The sequence below is a fragment of the Pezoporus occidentalis genome, unplaced genomic scaffold (genome assembly GCF_034315485.1).
Source record: "Pezoporus occidentalis ecotype Australia unplaced genomic scaffold, CSIRO_AGI_Poc_V1 ctg138, whole genome shotgun sequence".
Taxonomy (NCBI): domain Eukaryota; kingdom Metazoa; phylum Chordata; class Aves; order Psittaciformes; family Psittacidae; genus Pezoporus; species Pezoporus occidentalis.
In genome coordinates, this window is record NW_026913188.1 from 976,183 (window position 1) to 991,533 (window position 15,351).

At 42.5% G+C, this 15,351-nt stretch overlaps 1 protein-coding gene across 1 annotated transcript in view; it reads left to right on the forward strand.

Moving 5' to 3' along the window:
- WIF1 (WNT inhibitory factor 1) overlaps positions 1-12,706 on the forward strand; it is a 43,762-nt gene extending 31,056 nt beyond the window's left edge. Inside the window, exons 5-10 of the mRNA XM_062609433.1 lie at positions 1,517-1,612; positions 3,249-3,344; positions 4,718-4,813; positions 8,619-8,714; positions 9,442-9,537; positions 11,871-12,706. Coding sequence (XP_062465417.1) covers positions 1,517-1,612; positions 3,249-3,344; positions 4,718-4,813; positions 8,619-8,714; positions 9,442-9,537; positions 11,871-11,992 — 602 coding nt within the window. The 3' untranslated portion in view covers positions 11,993-12,706. The remainder of the gene's footprint in view (positions 1-1,516; positions 1,613-3,248; positions 3,345-4,717; positions 4,814-8,618; positions 8,715-9,441; positions 9,538-11,870) is intronic.
- The last annotated feature ends 2,645 nt before the right edge of the window (positions 12,707-15,351 follow it).

Genomic DNA, 15,351 nt, shown 5'->3' on the forward strand with positions numbered 1-15,351 from the left:
AGCAGCCATTGTTTCCTGTGGCTCCAATCTGCTATGGGATAAATTTTTAAACCCAAGAGTTTAACTACAGATACGTCACCTGAGTCATATTAGAAGGGGAAATAGTTCAAACATTTTAAGTCCAGGATTATGTTTTCCTCTGTGTTAATATGAGTTAATAAGAATCTCTCTGGGATGCAGAAATGCCTCAGGAAACCTGACCCTCCTGAAGCTGTAGACATCCTGTTATTTCTTGAGACTTCTAACAAATGCACTTTAAAGGCTATAACTGCTTCGGTTTGAACTCAGCTATTATTCAGCTGGGAATCAGTGTAAATCAATGGTACATCTTTACAGCCTCGGGATGTACATCAGCACTTCCTGATGAGGCAGTGGAAAAGAGGTAAGAATGCCGTTGGCAGGTGTTGTCAGTCACGTATGTTTACAGCACTATTACACCAAAGGAGAAGAAAAAATAATGTGATGCCCACATTACAGCCAATTGTTGTCTATAGATTCTGGGTTTGACTTTGGGTTCAGACATTTTAATCTATGTCAGTTTCTGAACCTTGTAACTCGGAGTGTCACACACAACATAGCATCAAGATGAGAAGGCCATTCCTGCTCTGCTAAAGCTGCCCTGTGGCTCTGGTACCACTGATCACTAGTGGTGTTCAGTTTTTCTAATGGGAGCAGGCAGCCTCTACTGCTTGCCTTCTTCTCTGTGACAGATCTGGGAAGGTCTTTTTGAGTAACTGTTTTTCAACCCAGCAATCATGTTTTCATGGCGTTCTAGAGGCTTCTGTTTATTTCGCCTCTTGTTCGATGGACACTGGTGTTTTGAGGATGGTGGTGGTACCCAGAGATAGTTCTCATCCTTATATAATGCAGCCAAAGTTGTCAAATACTTTTACCAGTGTCTGATCAATAGTTCAGATATGACCAAGAACTGGATGTTGGTGCAGGACTATTGTGCAGGAATGCTTTTATCTTCCTTTCTGTCCTGTTTCCATTTAGCCTTGAAGCTGACTCTTTCATGTGAATACGGACTCCGTCACTTAATCACCTTGGTAGTAACAGATGTAGTAATTAATGCAATGCAAGTGCAGTGCAGTCTACTTAAGGCTGCAGAAATTGAAACTGGTCCTGTATACTGAGGGCAGGTCTAACCAGCGATGCAAGCCCTGCACTGAGCTGCTTGCTCATTTCTGCACAGAGGAGAAAGGACTGGACTGAGCAGAGCACCCACATTGCTTGTGCGGAACAGCAGAGCAATGGAAATGCACAGTCTGTCGACAAGCACATTGTGCCTTCGTCTGAACACGTTATGAAACTTCTATTTTTAGACTAACAAAAATAAAACACCCTAATTTCTCTTGAGGAGATCTCAGCTGAACATCCATTTCTGTCAGTATTTGCCTGTCTGTCAGCAAATAGTTTTACTGTTGTGTCAAATGAGCATGCTGATCCTACCGAGAGTTGGCTGGTAGCTAAAGTATATAATACTCAATTCAGTTTGTTGTTGTGTTTTATGAAGCGGAGTGTCCAGGAGGATGCAGGAATGGAGGGTTTTGCAATGAAAGACATGTCTGTGAATGTCCAGATGGATTTTACGGGCCTCACTGTGAGAAAGGTAATTTAAAAAGAATCTTCTTAGCTGTCTTCTTTATTATAATCTCAATGAAACTGCAGCTACCGCACTGCAGCCTCTCCTAGAAATAAGAATGGCTTGTTCTGAAGATTTCATGTATTTTAAATCCACAGATGTAAGGGAATTACTAATATCAACCACGGACTAACAAAAACAGCCCGTGGTTGGAAATTTTCTTGTTGCTTACAAGAAAAATGTTTTCTCTCTAAGAGGCTGCTTTTGACAAAAACTGACACAATACTGAAGTGATCTTTAATCACAGGGAACCCATCTGCAAAAAGATTAAGTAAGATTCTTCTGCTAATGAGGAATAGCTGGGAAACAAAGCACAGGAATTCAGTTGTTCTGCATTTGTTTATTTGGAGATAAGATCTAATTTGCGGGCAGGCTGACAACAAAGATGGGAAGATGAAGGAAAGAGTATCCTTTTCCCTTCCATTAGTGACTAATAGCCCCAAATGACATTTGCAGGAGTGAAGAGCCAGGAGAATGGTGTGACTTGCTGAGGAAACCAGCTCTCCTTCATGTCTCTTCTTTCTCCCCCAGTGGCAGGCCCTCTCCGGGGTGACTTGACATGGAGCAAACCATCCCCATTGCCATCCTTCCACTGCCAGATGCTTTCACTATATTTAAAAGATTGAGTACAAAGGAATCAGGGACTGTTCTCTGGCCTGCAGGCTAACTGGCAGAGCACAGCTTACATCCATATGTTTAATAAACTATCTTTCTCTCCACAAAAACACCTCTCCAGACTCAGACTTTCTGTTAGGAGGAGCCTATGGCTGCTGCTCTGCTGGGGACAAAGCCATGCCAGGAACAGCACCAACAATTTCACAAGATGGATTATCCTGTGCCCCTACTTTTCCCCATGACTGGGCTGTGTTTAACTCACTAGTATGGACCCAACCTCACTGCATGTACCAATTGAGGGCAACCATGAAATGAAGCATTGCCTCCTCACATGCCTCCCTGGAAGAGCTTTGTGGGGTGGCCACAACTGCAGAAGAGTCTTGGCAGAGCACAGGGGCTCTGAAGAAGATTCACAGGGAGCATGCAGGGCAATTTGGCCACTAAACCAGGCCACACAGCAGGCTTCCCTACCCTGAATTAGGTAGCTGTGCTTATGCTTAGGAACAAAGAGGGAGAAGGGAGCTTTCCTTGTAAAGCCTGCCTGGGAACCCCACTGAAATACTGACACTTGTGAGTGCAGCCTCCAAGGAGACAGCCTTTTCTGCAGAGCTGAGGTACCAACTGCTGCACCAGAGTCCAGGCATATTGAGGACTGGGGGTCCATAGAGAAGACAGAGATCTGGGGGAAATTCAAATAACCTGAGAGTGTAGGTGGGCACTTTGCTCTCCCCTGTTTGGAATTAAACTGTGCAAGAGACTTCCTTTAGGAGATGAGTTACTTTAGTCTTCACTTTTTTAGCAATACTGTATACAAATTGCCAAATACAAACCAGAGATGTAATTGACTTAATCCACTGACAAAGGTGCTGTGCAAAGGTGACTTATATTCAGCAGAAGGAAAAGTAGCTTAAGGAGTCAAAGTGCTGTGTATTTACATAGATAGTTGCTATCACACCAGTGATGTTTTTCTGTTCTTCCTGCTTCTCAGCGCTGTGTACTCCTCGCTGCATGAATGGTGGGCTCTGCATTACACCTGGCCTCTGCATCTGCCCCCCCGGCTTCTATGGCATCAACTGTGACAAAGGTAACTGCCACCTAAAACCTAAACCCTTCCAGGCTCCATATATCCATCAGCCTTTTCTTCATTCACATGTGCCAGTTTCCCTTCAGTAGTGGGTTTTGGAAAGTCAGGTGAGTGATGAAGTAGGTTTTGAATGTTTAGTGATTCTTCAAACAGATGCTCCAGCACAATCTGGCAGCTGCTGGAAGAATGTAGGGATTTGCAGTGCTTTTGCAGCTGTGTGTGCAGGCATCCCTATACACCAGCTCTCTGAAGGGTAATTCAGATAATCACTTTAGTTGGTCCATTGAAAGCTGCAGGACCTACCACAACATTCACTTACATTTCTGGCCTAAGGATGTAAAAAGAGTATTTCAATTTGAACTCTATTTTTGTGGAGCAAAACCGGTTTTACTGATTATTTAGTTCATTAATTTGCTACATCTTGACAGATTAATAAAATAAGCAGCTATTCATTTTTTGTGGCATTGTGGCTCACGAGGGATAAGAAGGTGCAATCAGTTGTTCAGAACTGTAATTTGGAACAGTTCAAGCTACCACATATTAAAAAACCCAAGTAGTTTCCTGCAGAAACTTAACTGACCTGCTCATGGCAGAGCAAATTAGACAATATTCATTGTTGCAGGACTATATGAAATGAAAAGTAAATGCAAAAGGTCCTAGTGGACTTTCCAGCAAAATAATGGGAACCTTCCTAAGCCTTCAGGTATGCTTGCATGGATTGTTGGTCTCGTTGTCCTCCTGACTTGTATCTAGTCCTTGATGAGGCTTCTATCACATTTAAAAATGTTTCCAAAGTGCACTGAAATGAAATGCTTCCAATGTCTTGAAGAATTAATGTGAATCCCAGCTGTCTGGTGAAGTCATGTCCAGCACCATGTAGGTAACTTGGCAGGTGAGGGACACAGCATTTGCATCTATGTCACCACACAGCAAAATCTTATAAAGGTTTCTTTCTAGTCAAAGTATTAATTAAGAACTGTAATGAAGTGTCCTTTGTAGAATTAACTTCTAGTCCTAAATTGTGCTCCTTTTATCAGACGCCGGCAGTTTCAATAGCAATAATACCTTGATCTTTCAAAGAGCTTTACATGTGAGGATTGATAAAGATGTAACTCAATCCGTCCTCAAGGATCTCACTGCTGTCTGGTTCACTTGTCTCTTTCTATACTGACTTGTGTGTGTGTGCCTGTGTCAAGCACAATGTAGGAAGAAACACATTTCAGTCTTCCTTTGTAAACCGGATGAAAAGATGTTAATACAACTTCTTAAAACACACTCAATGTTTATTTATGATGAGCAGTAGAAAACATTAAGGCCAAGTCAGATTGAGTTCATATTAGTGACTTAGTTAATTCCTGGTTTATTCATTTCAGCAAACTGTACAACAACCTGTTTCAATGGAGGAACGTGTTTCTATCTGGGAAAATGCATTTGTCCTTCAGGATATGAAGGAGACCAATGTGAAATAAGTGAGTAGCATCTCCGTGTGTTTCCTTTCACTTAGGTCAGCTTCTTCTAGTGTCAATGCCTGTATGATGACGTGCAACCTGCCTCTACTGGGCTCACAGGGAGGGTCTCACATGGCAGGTTGGTGCCTGCAGAGGGTCAGATGCCACATACCTCCAAAGGAGTTTCCTACTAATAAGTTTGACTCACTGCTAGACCATTTCATACCTTTGTTTTTGTTTTTACTAGTAACTGGGCTTGGTGACAATGCTCAAGGTGTTAAGTATGCAAGCAATACTCTGTGGCAGACAGATGCACTGCTGTGCCAAGCCTGTGCAGAGCAGCTATTTTCAAACATTCTGGCAATTCATACTTGGGCACAGCAAGTTAGGTTTGAGCTCACATCTGTCAAAGGGCTACTATAAGTTGGGAATGAAAGGGTTTGGGGCAAAGGAAGGACTGAACTGTAAGAGCTAAGCACTTTCATGGAACATATTAAGTTGCATTCACACGGCAACTTGCAAATCTGTGTCACAAAGATCAAAAGTTCTGCTATTTTCAGAAGTTTAGCATCAAAGCATTCAAAATACTTTAGCTCATGGTTGATCTAAGTGTGCTGTGTAAAGCTGGGGGTTATGGAGATGTGGTTAGGCTGGAACAGACCTGGAAGGTCAGCTGTCAAGTATTTGATCTAACTAAAAGAAGAGTTTTCTCACAGCTCTGTTAAATTGGATTAATTCTATAGTTCCCCACACTTGAATGGAGTATGAGCATTTTGAGAACACACTCCTAGGCCATTCTTTTGGGGCTTAAAGCTTCTAACAGGACACTGTGCAAGGACCTTCTGCTGTAAATAACATCACCAATGCTCCCCAGCATCTTCACAGAAGCACAGAGTGCATCATTTGACCTGGGTTACCTAAGAGCTGGTTTTTTAATATGTATGACATATTAAAGACACTGGATCTTCTCACAGTTCTGAAATTCATAACATCAGATACTTTGTAAACACATGGAAATAAACTCTTAATGTGCTGTCAGCCAATACAGGACTTAATAAAGATTGTCCTTTGATATAAATTCAGATCAGATTCAGCAATAGCACTGTGGGTTTCCACTGAATTCACCTTTGCTTACATCAAGTTCAAATTTGACACTCTGACAGAACCCCGTTTCTTTCTTCAGTTCCCAAACAGTCAGCTTTGATACTTCTCAGATGATAAATAAGGTTTGGTTCAAATTTGAGAAGCACCTATTTTATGTCAGTGGTGGTTTTTTGAGGAGCATTCGTAGAACTGATATTACCGGTCTGTCTGCTGGACTCAAGCTCATTTTTGTCTATTGTTGTTTGGGGTAGGTGCAGCTGACTTCAGTTTCTTGGGAAGGCTTACCTGTGCAACTCAAACTACTCAAAATACAGGCACTAAACTAGCTCCTGTATGAAAGAAATTAAAACAAATTCAGGATCACACTATGCTGGGAGCTGAACAAGGATGATGTTGATGAGAGCAAGGGAAGCTGTGCACTTGCCTTGGCTTTTGTAAAGCTCAGACAGCAATTGTTAGACTGTGATTGATGGCTGCTACAACCTCTGGGCACTGCACCCGTGCCAGCACGACAGTGGAAGGCTGCAAGAAATGCTAGACGAGGCTGACAAACAGCAGAGAAACACGGCTCAGTTTCTTTCCTTAGATCCAGGGCCAGCCACATTCAGTCATGGAGGTCTTGAAATAACAAAGGGGGAAAACCTGTCAACAGGCAGAAAGCCATCTTCTGAAAACTACAAAGTTGTTTGGGTTTTTTTTTAATGCTGTTTAAAGAGTGCTGGTCTAACAGTTGAATCACTCTGTAAGACCCCTGGGAAATGTACTGGACCCAGTCTACAATACTAACGAGCATTCAGTCTTCCAGGGTTTTTTTCTAGCTATAGTTACGCATTGTCTCTAACCAGTGTTTCAGTTGGAGTCCAGAGGGGTTTATTTTGTTTTGGATTCCTCTGCCATTTGTCACCAGCTGTTTTGTTGCTTTTTTCTATTTCTCAGTCGGTAACAGAGAGAGTTATTACTCTTTCCTTCATTCTGTGAAAATATCCTAAGTTAATTGGGCTGCGCTGAGTGAAATGCCTGCCTAATGCAGCTCTGTGGAAGTCGGCATCACGCCCCTTGACCCATATTGTCCAGATTTACTTCAACAGCTATGAAAAATCATGGATTTCCTTAGCATTGCTCCTTTCAGTCATTAAGTACGTGGGATCCAAATGCTTGCAAATTAGGATACTAAAGGTTCCCTCTCCAGAGGCTCCTGTGACAAAATGATGCTTTCGCAGAAACTCTCCTTAGCACTGTTTGTTCCATCAGCTGGTTATGAAGCTTGTTTCAGGGCTATTAGAATAATTATGTGCATTAGGAACAAATGGTTCTTTTATATTGATGATACACACATGCATCACAGAAGTCTGCTGGGGTTGAGAGGTGAGTAAGCTTTGCCTGGGATACTGAGCTTCCAAGGGGGCAGTCTGTGAGATGAGTGCATTTGCTGAGATTTTCAGCACAGCAAGCTGGTGTTGATGCTTAAATTATCATTTGCAGGTCTTAGTTAACAACCTTTATAAAAAATGCTAAAAAAGGAAAGGAAGCAGTTTGTTGCTCCAGGTTCCAGATTTTGTTTGCTCACAGATTCAGGTAAGTATTAATGCTAAATTTAGGAAGAGCTATTTGTTGTGGACAACAGTGAGAAAATCTGCACTGATTTGTATGGCCACTGAGGAGGCAAGGACCTGAGGGTGTAGTCTCTGGCTGCCCAAGAGTGCCCTGAGAGGTGGCACTGAGCCTCCCTCGGCCAGGGATGACCTAGCTCTTGGGCACTGTGCTTGCCCTTCCTAGAGATGAGTGAAGATTTAATTAGTTCAATAATGCAGACGAATTCTAACAAGGGATTGACAGTCTGGTGATGGGAGAATTGACATTAAGTTTGAGGAAGGCGCTTGGTGCAGGTCAGGCCCAGCTGGAACCTGAGTGTGGATCTCCTCCACCTGCATGGACCTCCTCCATCCCAGGTGTGTCAGGGCCAAACAAACCTTCTTACAGCAGCACCACCAGACCCGGCCTCTTCCTTTGCCAAAGTGAGAATGGGAATGTGAGGGAAAGCAATTTCCATACTAAAATACTTGAAAATGTCTGAGTACTGATTACTGTTACCAAAGATGCTCTGCTCTTTGCAAACAGGAAAGAAGGGCATGCTTTTTTAGTGCAACTTTAGATTCCGAGCTGTGGTGTGGACCAGCCCTCACTGCACCATCCACAGCATCATGGTGCTCCGCAGCCTTGTGTTACACGCTAACAGGCACAGACAATTTATTGTCTGTACATAGCAGCCATACCTGTTAGCTCCTGAGCATCCTATTGCTTAAAATCTCTCTTGAACAACACCAGGTTTTCTTCTACTTGTGTCCCCTGGGTATGGACCTCACCCTTGGGAAACATGAAGTTTGTACAGTGCTGTCTCTCCCACAAAGTGTGAGAAGGACATGAGGTAATATTGACTGGTCTTATGGGGAGCTCTGCAGAGTCTGGGTGGCACAAATCCAGGCAAAAGCTGCATGGGCACACAGGCTTTGGCTGTGCCAAATTATTGACATCTTTTCAAAGCAGAAGAATGCATATAGATTGGAAGGACTGACATGCAGCAGAGTCTTCCTTATGGATCCATAGTGCACACTCTTACACCCAGCATCCAATGAGTTTTTTGGGTACAAGACAGGCTTCTCAGACATTGCCTCCAGGAGCTGCAGGAGGCTAAGACTATTGTTTTCATGTTTTCAATTTCTAGGTAAATGCCATCAGCCATGTCGAAATGGGGGCAAATGTACTGGTAAAAATAAATGCAAGTGCTCCAAAGGCTATCAGGGAGACCTGTGTTCAAAGCGTAAGTACCAAAGCCACTCCATTAGTGCTTGTGGGACTGATCAAGCTGGCTGGGCAGTGTCTTTGTACAAAATGTCAGCAGGAATTGTTGTCAAAGTATTTCATTAATTTACTTTATGGACATACAGCACACACCAGACTGAAGGGAATTATGAAACCAGAAACATTTTTTTTTTACAAAAGCCTGCCCGCAGTTTCTTCTGTACCCTGAGTCTGTACAAAACAGCAATGTGTCAGATCAGTAATAGCGGATTGGTGATAGAGAAATGCTTCAAGACCAGGGTGGACAGAGCCTTGGGGGACATGGTTTAGTGTGAGACATCCCTGCCCCTGGCAGGGGGGGTGGAACTAGATGAGTTTAAGGTCCTTTCTGACCCTAACTATTCTATGATTCTGTTCTGCATTGTAACGTTAAAATCCAGTAGGATCACTTTGTGGGAGGGATGCTGGGGCCTACCCTCCTTCTCCAGCTGCTTCTGGTGGACACTGAGCTCTTCTGTTCAATCTGCTTCTCTAAGCCAGAGACTGAGCCAGACCTCACAGGTGAAAGGGATGTGAGCTGTTTTGGGGATCTGCATACACTCAGTGCAAAGGCACAGATTTACTGGGAGAGCCGCAGCCTGTGCCAGGACCAACCCATTGTGGGGAACAGCAGGGAAAGCAAATATGCAACTCTGTCTCTGGATGAAGTGTTGAGAGGTCAGATGTATTCTCTTGCTTTCTTACAGCTGTCTGTGAACCCAGCTGTGGTCTGTACGGCACCTGTGTTGAGCCCAACAAATGCCAGTGCAAAGAAGGCTGGCACGGGAGACACTGCAACAAAAGTAAGTGAGAAACAAATCCTGAGAATCCATACTGGGGATCTTACACATGGGATGCTTCAGAAATGACTGCTTCAGGAGCCTTTCCAGCATTTCATTTTTTATAATCTTTAATCCAAACAATAAAACAAAGATTTTCAATACTCCATAATTTTAACTAAAAAACCTCCCTCAGAATAATTTGAAAGTGTTTCACCAACATCACACTTGTATTAGAAATTCCAGAATCTGGTATCAATGAAATCTCTAGAAAACCTTGCACGTCTTCCACCCGTAGTACAACAGGGATATAAAGTCCTTCAGTACTTTAGTAGTATCAGCTACCTTTAACTGTTGGGTATGCATTTTTAGAAATGAAAGTCAGGTTTTAAAGCAGATTTAAACTTAGAAAACTGAAATGTCCTTTAGAAAATGGGGAGATCTTGTAGAGTTATGCCAGGTTGGACGAAGCCTTGGGTGAGATGGTTTAGTGTGAGGTGTCCCTGCCCATGGCAGGGGGGTTGGAACGTGATGATCTTAAGGTCCTTTCCAACCCTAACTATTCTATGATTCTATGATTCTAAGATCTATGCTTAACAACTTCAGAGTTTTTCTTCCTCTTCCCACCCATGCTCCACAGACTACAAAATAAATTGTCTCAAGGCAAAATTGAATTCCTCAAAATACATTTCTGTTGTGATTATTGGTCCATTTGACACCTATTGAAGCAACAGATCACTTCACTGGGTTTAAAATAGTACTATAAAATTATCTGAAATACAATTGGGCATATTCAGTAAGAACTTCAGACTTAATTCTAATACTTCATGTACAACAGTGCCGTAACAGCAGATCTTCATACCACATTCCGTACATCCTCTTATGAGTTATTAATGTTTATCACTGTTAGGTAATAATTCATGTTTAGTGTTTTAAGTGTCAGTAATAAAAAAGTTGAGAGATTTTGCAGCTATAAGACCCACAAATTAGCCATAAAAAATGTGAACCTGTATTGCAGCATCAACTGAATGTTTGCTTTTATTAAATGCTGTTGATGCCTGTGATTTCTATCACATTAAAATGTGTTGGGATAAATATAGCTGTTTTGTCAAAAAATTAGTCTTATCTAAGTAAAATGGATTTTGCTGTGAAAATTTGGTTTGGGGCCTGTTAGTGTGCTGTTAGTTAATGGACTTATGTTAACTATTCATGCCATTCTCTGAAGGAGAAATAACATTAATGTAAGTTATGGTTAGAAACAAATTATATGGAAACGAACCTATGTGAACTTCCATTCATAGGCTCTCTATGAACTTGTTCTTCCTGTCATACTCTTCTTATCAAAAACTCAGATAGCAAGTGAATAAAAATATGTGCTATAGGTGACAATCCCCAAAGAAGTAATTAGCTGTACACCAAATCCAAAACTCATAACTGCCTTGTTATGAGGAGCCTATAGTCACTGATTATTGCCAGCTCCAAGGTTTTCTAGCCTTCATTACTGGGAGTTTGGGTAGTCCTGCTGGGTTTAGCACTGCAAAACTCTCTGTATTCAGGAAAGAAACGGAGAATAGACCACTTGGGTAAAATTCACTCTTATTTTAAGTGCATGTACTGCAAGTCATTCTTTGCAACTAAAGCTAAACATCTCCTGATCTTGAGAGCAGATTTACAGTCAATTTGAGAGACTTACATCATACTCCATCAAATGAACGGCTCCTTGGTAAATCTGTTGTCTTAAAAGGAAGTGGTTCAAAAAATCAAACGGGGGACTTGGTTTTTCAAAGTAATTTCCTTCAGCTTTCAGTAATGAGATGGGTAAATTAAACTATAAATAATTACAACGTAATACTTTGAATTCCATTTTTATTGTTCATTTTCATTTTCCACAACAAAGCAGCCCTGCTAAGCCTGTTTCAGACTGCTTCCCCCCCAGCCCAGGCCCCGAGGTGTTTTTTGTTGCTGCTGTTCTTTGTATTCAGCCATAAACCAAAGCCAAGCTTAGGTAGCCGGTGCAGATTCTCCCCTGGGGGATGCTCATGCCCCTCTTTAGAGCCAGTCCTCCGCAGATCAGCATGAATCTCACCCAGCTGGTATGGGCTGTGCATGAATGAACCGAGGACAGTGACAGCCTGGGCATGCTGATAGTGCCCTGGGCTCCCTGGTGAGACAGGAGCATCTTTCCTTCTGGCAGCATGTCGCCCATCCCGGGGGGCACAGAGAGGGGTGAGTGCTTGTGCGAGGCACAGCAAAATCCTTTGTTCAAACAGGGGAGACTGTTTCCATTTGAAATATTAGCTGTGGATTGCGAGCCCACTTCTGTGGTTTCTTTTCTCTTGAACTGGATAATTTTCCAGGGTATGGAGCCAGCGGTCTGAGCGCCCTGAGGCCAGCAGGCAGCAAACACAGGCAGCACACGCCTTCGCCAAAAAGGGCAGAGGAGAGGCATGTTCCACCCGAATCCAATTATATCTGGTGAACTCCAACATCTGAAACGGTTCGTGTTACATAAAGTTCATAGCCTTCATTAACCTCTCATGGATTGAATGTTAAACCGCTGTTCATTACAGTTAAGAGTACCGGCTGGAATTTTATTAGCTTCATTATAAACCACTGAGCTGATATTTACTATTCCTTTTAAGTTTTATAAATACTTCTATAGCATGATTATATAGGCTGCTTCTTTCAGTGCTGTGGATGGTGTTTTGTACTATACTTCAGTTGCATTTAAACTTCCTTTTTTGATTGTATAGCTGCAAATATTTTCCAAAAATTAAGTAACAATTTTCAAGCAGAAAACCTCAAAGATGCTAACCTGAATCATGTCATTAACTTCAGATTTCATTTGCCTGAGACAAAAGAAAGGTGCATTTTACAGTTTTGCTATGGTGTAGTTAGAATTTTCCCTAAGAAAAAGAAATAAATATGTTGCCTAATTTAAAAACTGAACAACTGAATTCAATGTTATCTTTGGCCTTAACAGTTTTGCAAAGTAATGTGTATTAAAAATACACTACAGTGGTGCCATTTAACCAGTGTAATACATTGCAAACAAAGTAGAACTATAATGTATGAAGTTTCTGCATCAGCTTGAAGCAATATAATATATTGTAAACAAAACCGCTCGTACATAATAAACTTTTTATACTGATGGTTATGTATAAAATAAAGATGCTGCTTTAGTTTTTCGAGTGCTCCTCTGTGTGGCCTGCTGTGGTCCCATCGGCACTGGGGCGGCACGATGGCTTGTCTAGAGCATCCTCATAAAACAGTGGCACAGTGGGGTTGGTTTCCCTGTCTCTGCTTCAAGTCCTACAGCTCTTAATAATATTTCAAAAGAGCAACATCTTCTTGTGCCATTGCAAAGGGGGGAATAGCACCAAAGACCAGGTGTTTCTCTCCCTGTATTTGGCCTCCACCATGTCCTCCTTTTCCTCCCTGCATTATCAGCCGGCCATGCCAAGCTGGTGTGCCCTGTTCATGGCATCTCTGGTACCTGGGGTATTCTTCTCAGAGCCTCTGTCCAAGCAGGTAATAGTCCAGCCTGGGTGATGTTTTCTTTTCAAGGGGCATGGTCCCATGTGGTGTTGATTCAGACTACGGAAGATTTGGGTGCTGTCTCTTGTGACAGCAAAGCGCCATGCAGTTTGTAATGTGCTGTGGCCAGGAAGCAATGAAAATGTTTTCTGGCAGTGCTGAAGAACGATATCCACTTCAACAAATAATTACTGACCCTTGCTGTACTGTTCTGAGGACTGTATTGTCTGGGAGATAAATAAATAAATAACAAATAAATTGGGGTATAAAATTAATCTTAACGAGTGAAAGGTTTTGAGTTGCAAAGGAAAAGTCCAGTTTATTAACCTGACTTTGCTGGTTTTATTCAGTCAGTGGACCCATAGGCTAAATAAAAAGACTCCTTAGGCCAGAGAAAGGAAGGACAGCTACCTAAGGATCTGGTTTTACGTTGTCCTTCTTGTGGCGGGACTGCAGATGCTGCCTATCAAGCCTGATTCAACAGGAGACCGACCCCCTATCACCACACATGGCTGCAGCCCTCCTGGTCTTGTGCAAGGAGAAACCAGCTGGGGAAGGAGGGGCAGGGGCCCCCAGTAATGAGAAACAGCCTCTAAGAGGTGGTTTGGCCGCTTGCCTGATACCCCTCCTTGGCATGGCAGTAAAACAGCTCAGGTTTGTTGAAGAAGGAGCTTTCTTGGCGTGGATGTGTAACAGCTATGGTTGGTGGGCTCCAAAGTGGTGGTCCCCCAGCCCTCACGTCTCCCGTGGGACCCCTGGCACCTCTGTGGCCTGCTGGGGGGAGCCTGGGGCGTGGGGCTTCTGGTGGTAAAATACCAGCTGTGAGTGAGAGCTGGGCTTTTCCCTCCACTGCAACCAGCAAAGCGGGCTGTGGGACAGGAAGGAAGCTCAGCCTCTGCCCCCAGCCAGTGCTCTCCCAAAAGTATCATCTTCAGATCAGAAGAGAATGGAAAATGGAGCCTGAGGCACAGGAGAAGACACTTTCTGAGAGGAGCCTTTTTGAGATTTTCCTTAAAAAGTGATGAAAGAATGAGATTAATATGAGGATGCCCCAGGAGCTGTGTACAAACATCTATGTCACATTTGCTCTCTTTTTGCTCTTTCTGTAGCAAAGATTGACTTAAGTGATTGGTCACACTCTACAGTAAAAAGCACAGAAATTTCTTACTTAAAATTCCTCAGATATTTTGGCTGAACTTTTTCTACTCCTGTCAGTTTCTTAGAGAGTGCTTCCTTAAAAATAGCAAGTGGATTCTTTTCTACGGAGTAATCTATTCTGCTGCTTGTTCCAAAGACACTAAATGCTGCTGCTTTGTTTTCAGTTTCACCACTGATTTTTGGAAAGATCATTAATCGTGAGAAGAACATGGTTGCACAGGTTATGAAAGGCAAAAGTATTCCTCAAAAGTCCACACCGTAACACAACTCTTTTTCTTACACAGCATCAACTTTCTACACACAGATTTTCCACCACTTCACCTTTAATGCCACTGTGAGCACAAAGTTTCCCGGGTAGAGGCAGTCCCCCATGTCAGAGAAGTTTTAAGTTGCAGTCGGTGATATCTGGCAATGCTAAAAGAAGACATTATTTCCTCAGAAAAAGGCCTGTAGAAAGTTGGAAGAAATTTTGCCATTAGAAAATGAACTACAGGATTTATCACTCCCTCTCACTGGGCAGGACATATGTATGGGGAAAAACAAATGTATGCCCCATCGATGAAAATCAGTTAAAGTAACAAGTCAAAATACTACAGGAAGTCAGACAGAAACTGCCTTTTCAACACTGTTTGTAAAGTCTGTAGTTAGGCAGAGCAAGATGCCAAATGTTGTGCTTGTGAGCAGCAGCTAGGAGATGATGAAAGCTGGTAAAATAACATCAATGGTTAAATCACCATAGCTCTACCCCAGAAATCCCAACTTAAGCAACTGACAAAATCATAGCTTTACAAAGTGCTTCTAATAGTGCTCAATAATTCAGATATCTAATATTGGCTTCCTGCTATGTCCAGGTGCACACAACAGTTCAAAGGACAAATACATAAGGCACAGAAAGAAAACAGAGACAGACACCCTAAGGGCAAACAGCCTTTTTTATACCACTGCCATTAGTGAACTGATGCACATGGGGGGTTTTGGTAATTTACAGTTGAGGTTAGTATCCCCTTAATTCTGGCTTTGCCACTCGATTTCAAATATGTCACTTTTAATGCCTCTTCACTTGACTCTTTGGGAGCTGGAGAGGATGTGGGTCTTTTTCTTGTTTGTGCTATGCGTGCATCAGCAGGATAACTTCATTATTGC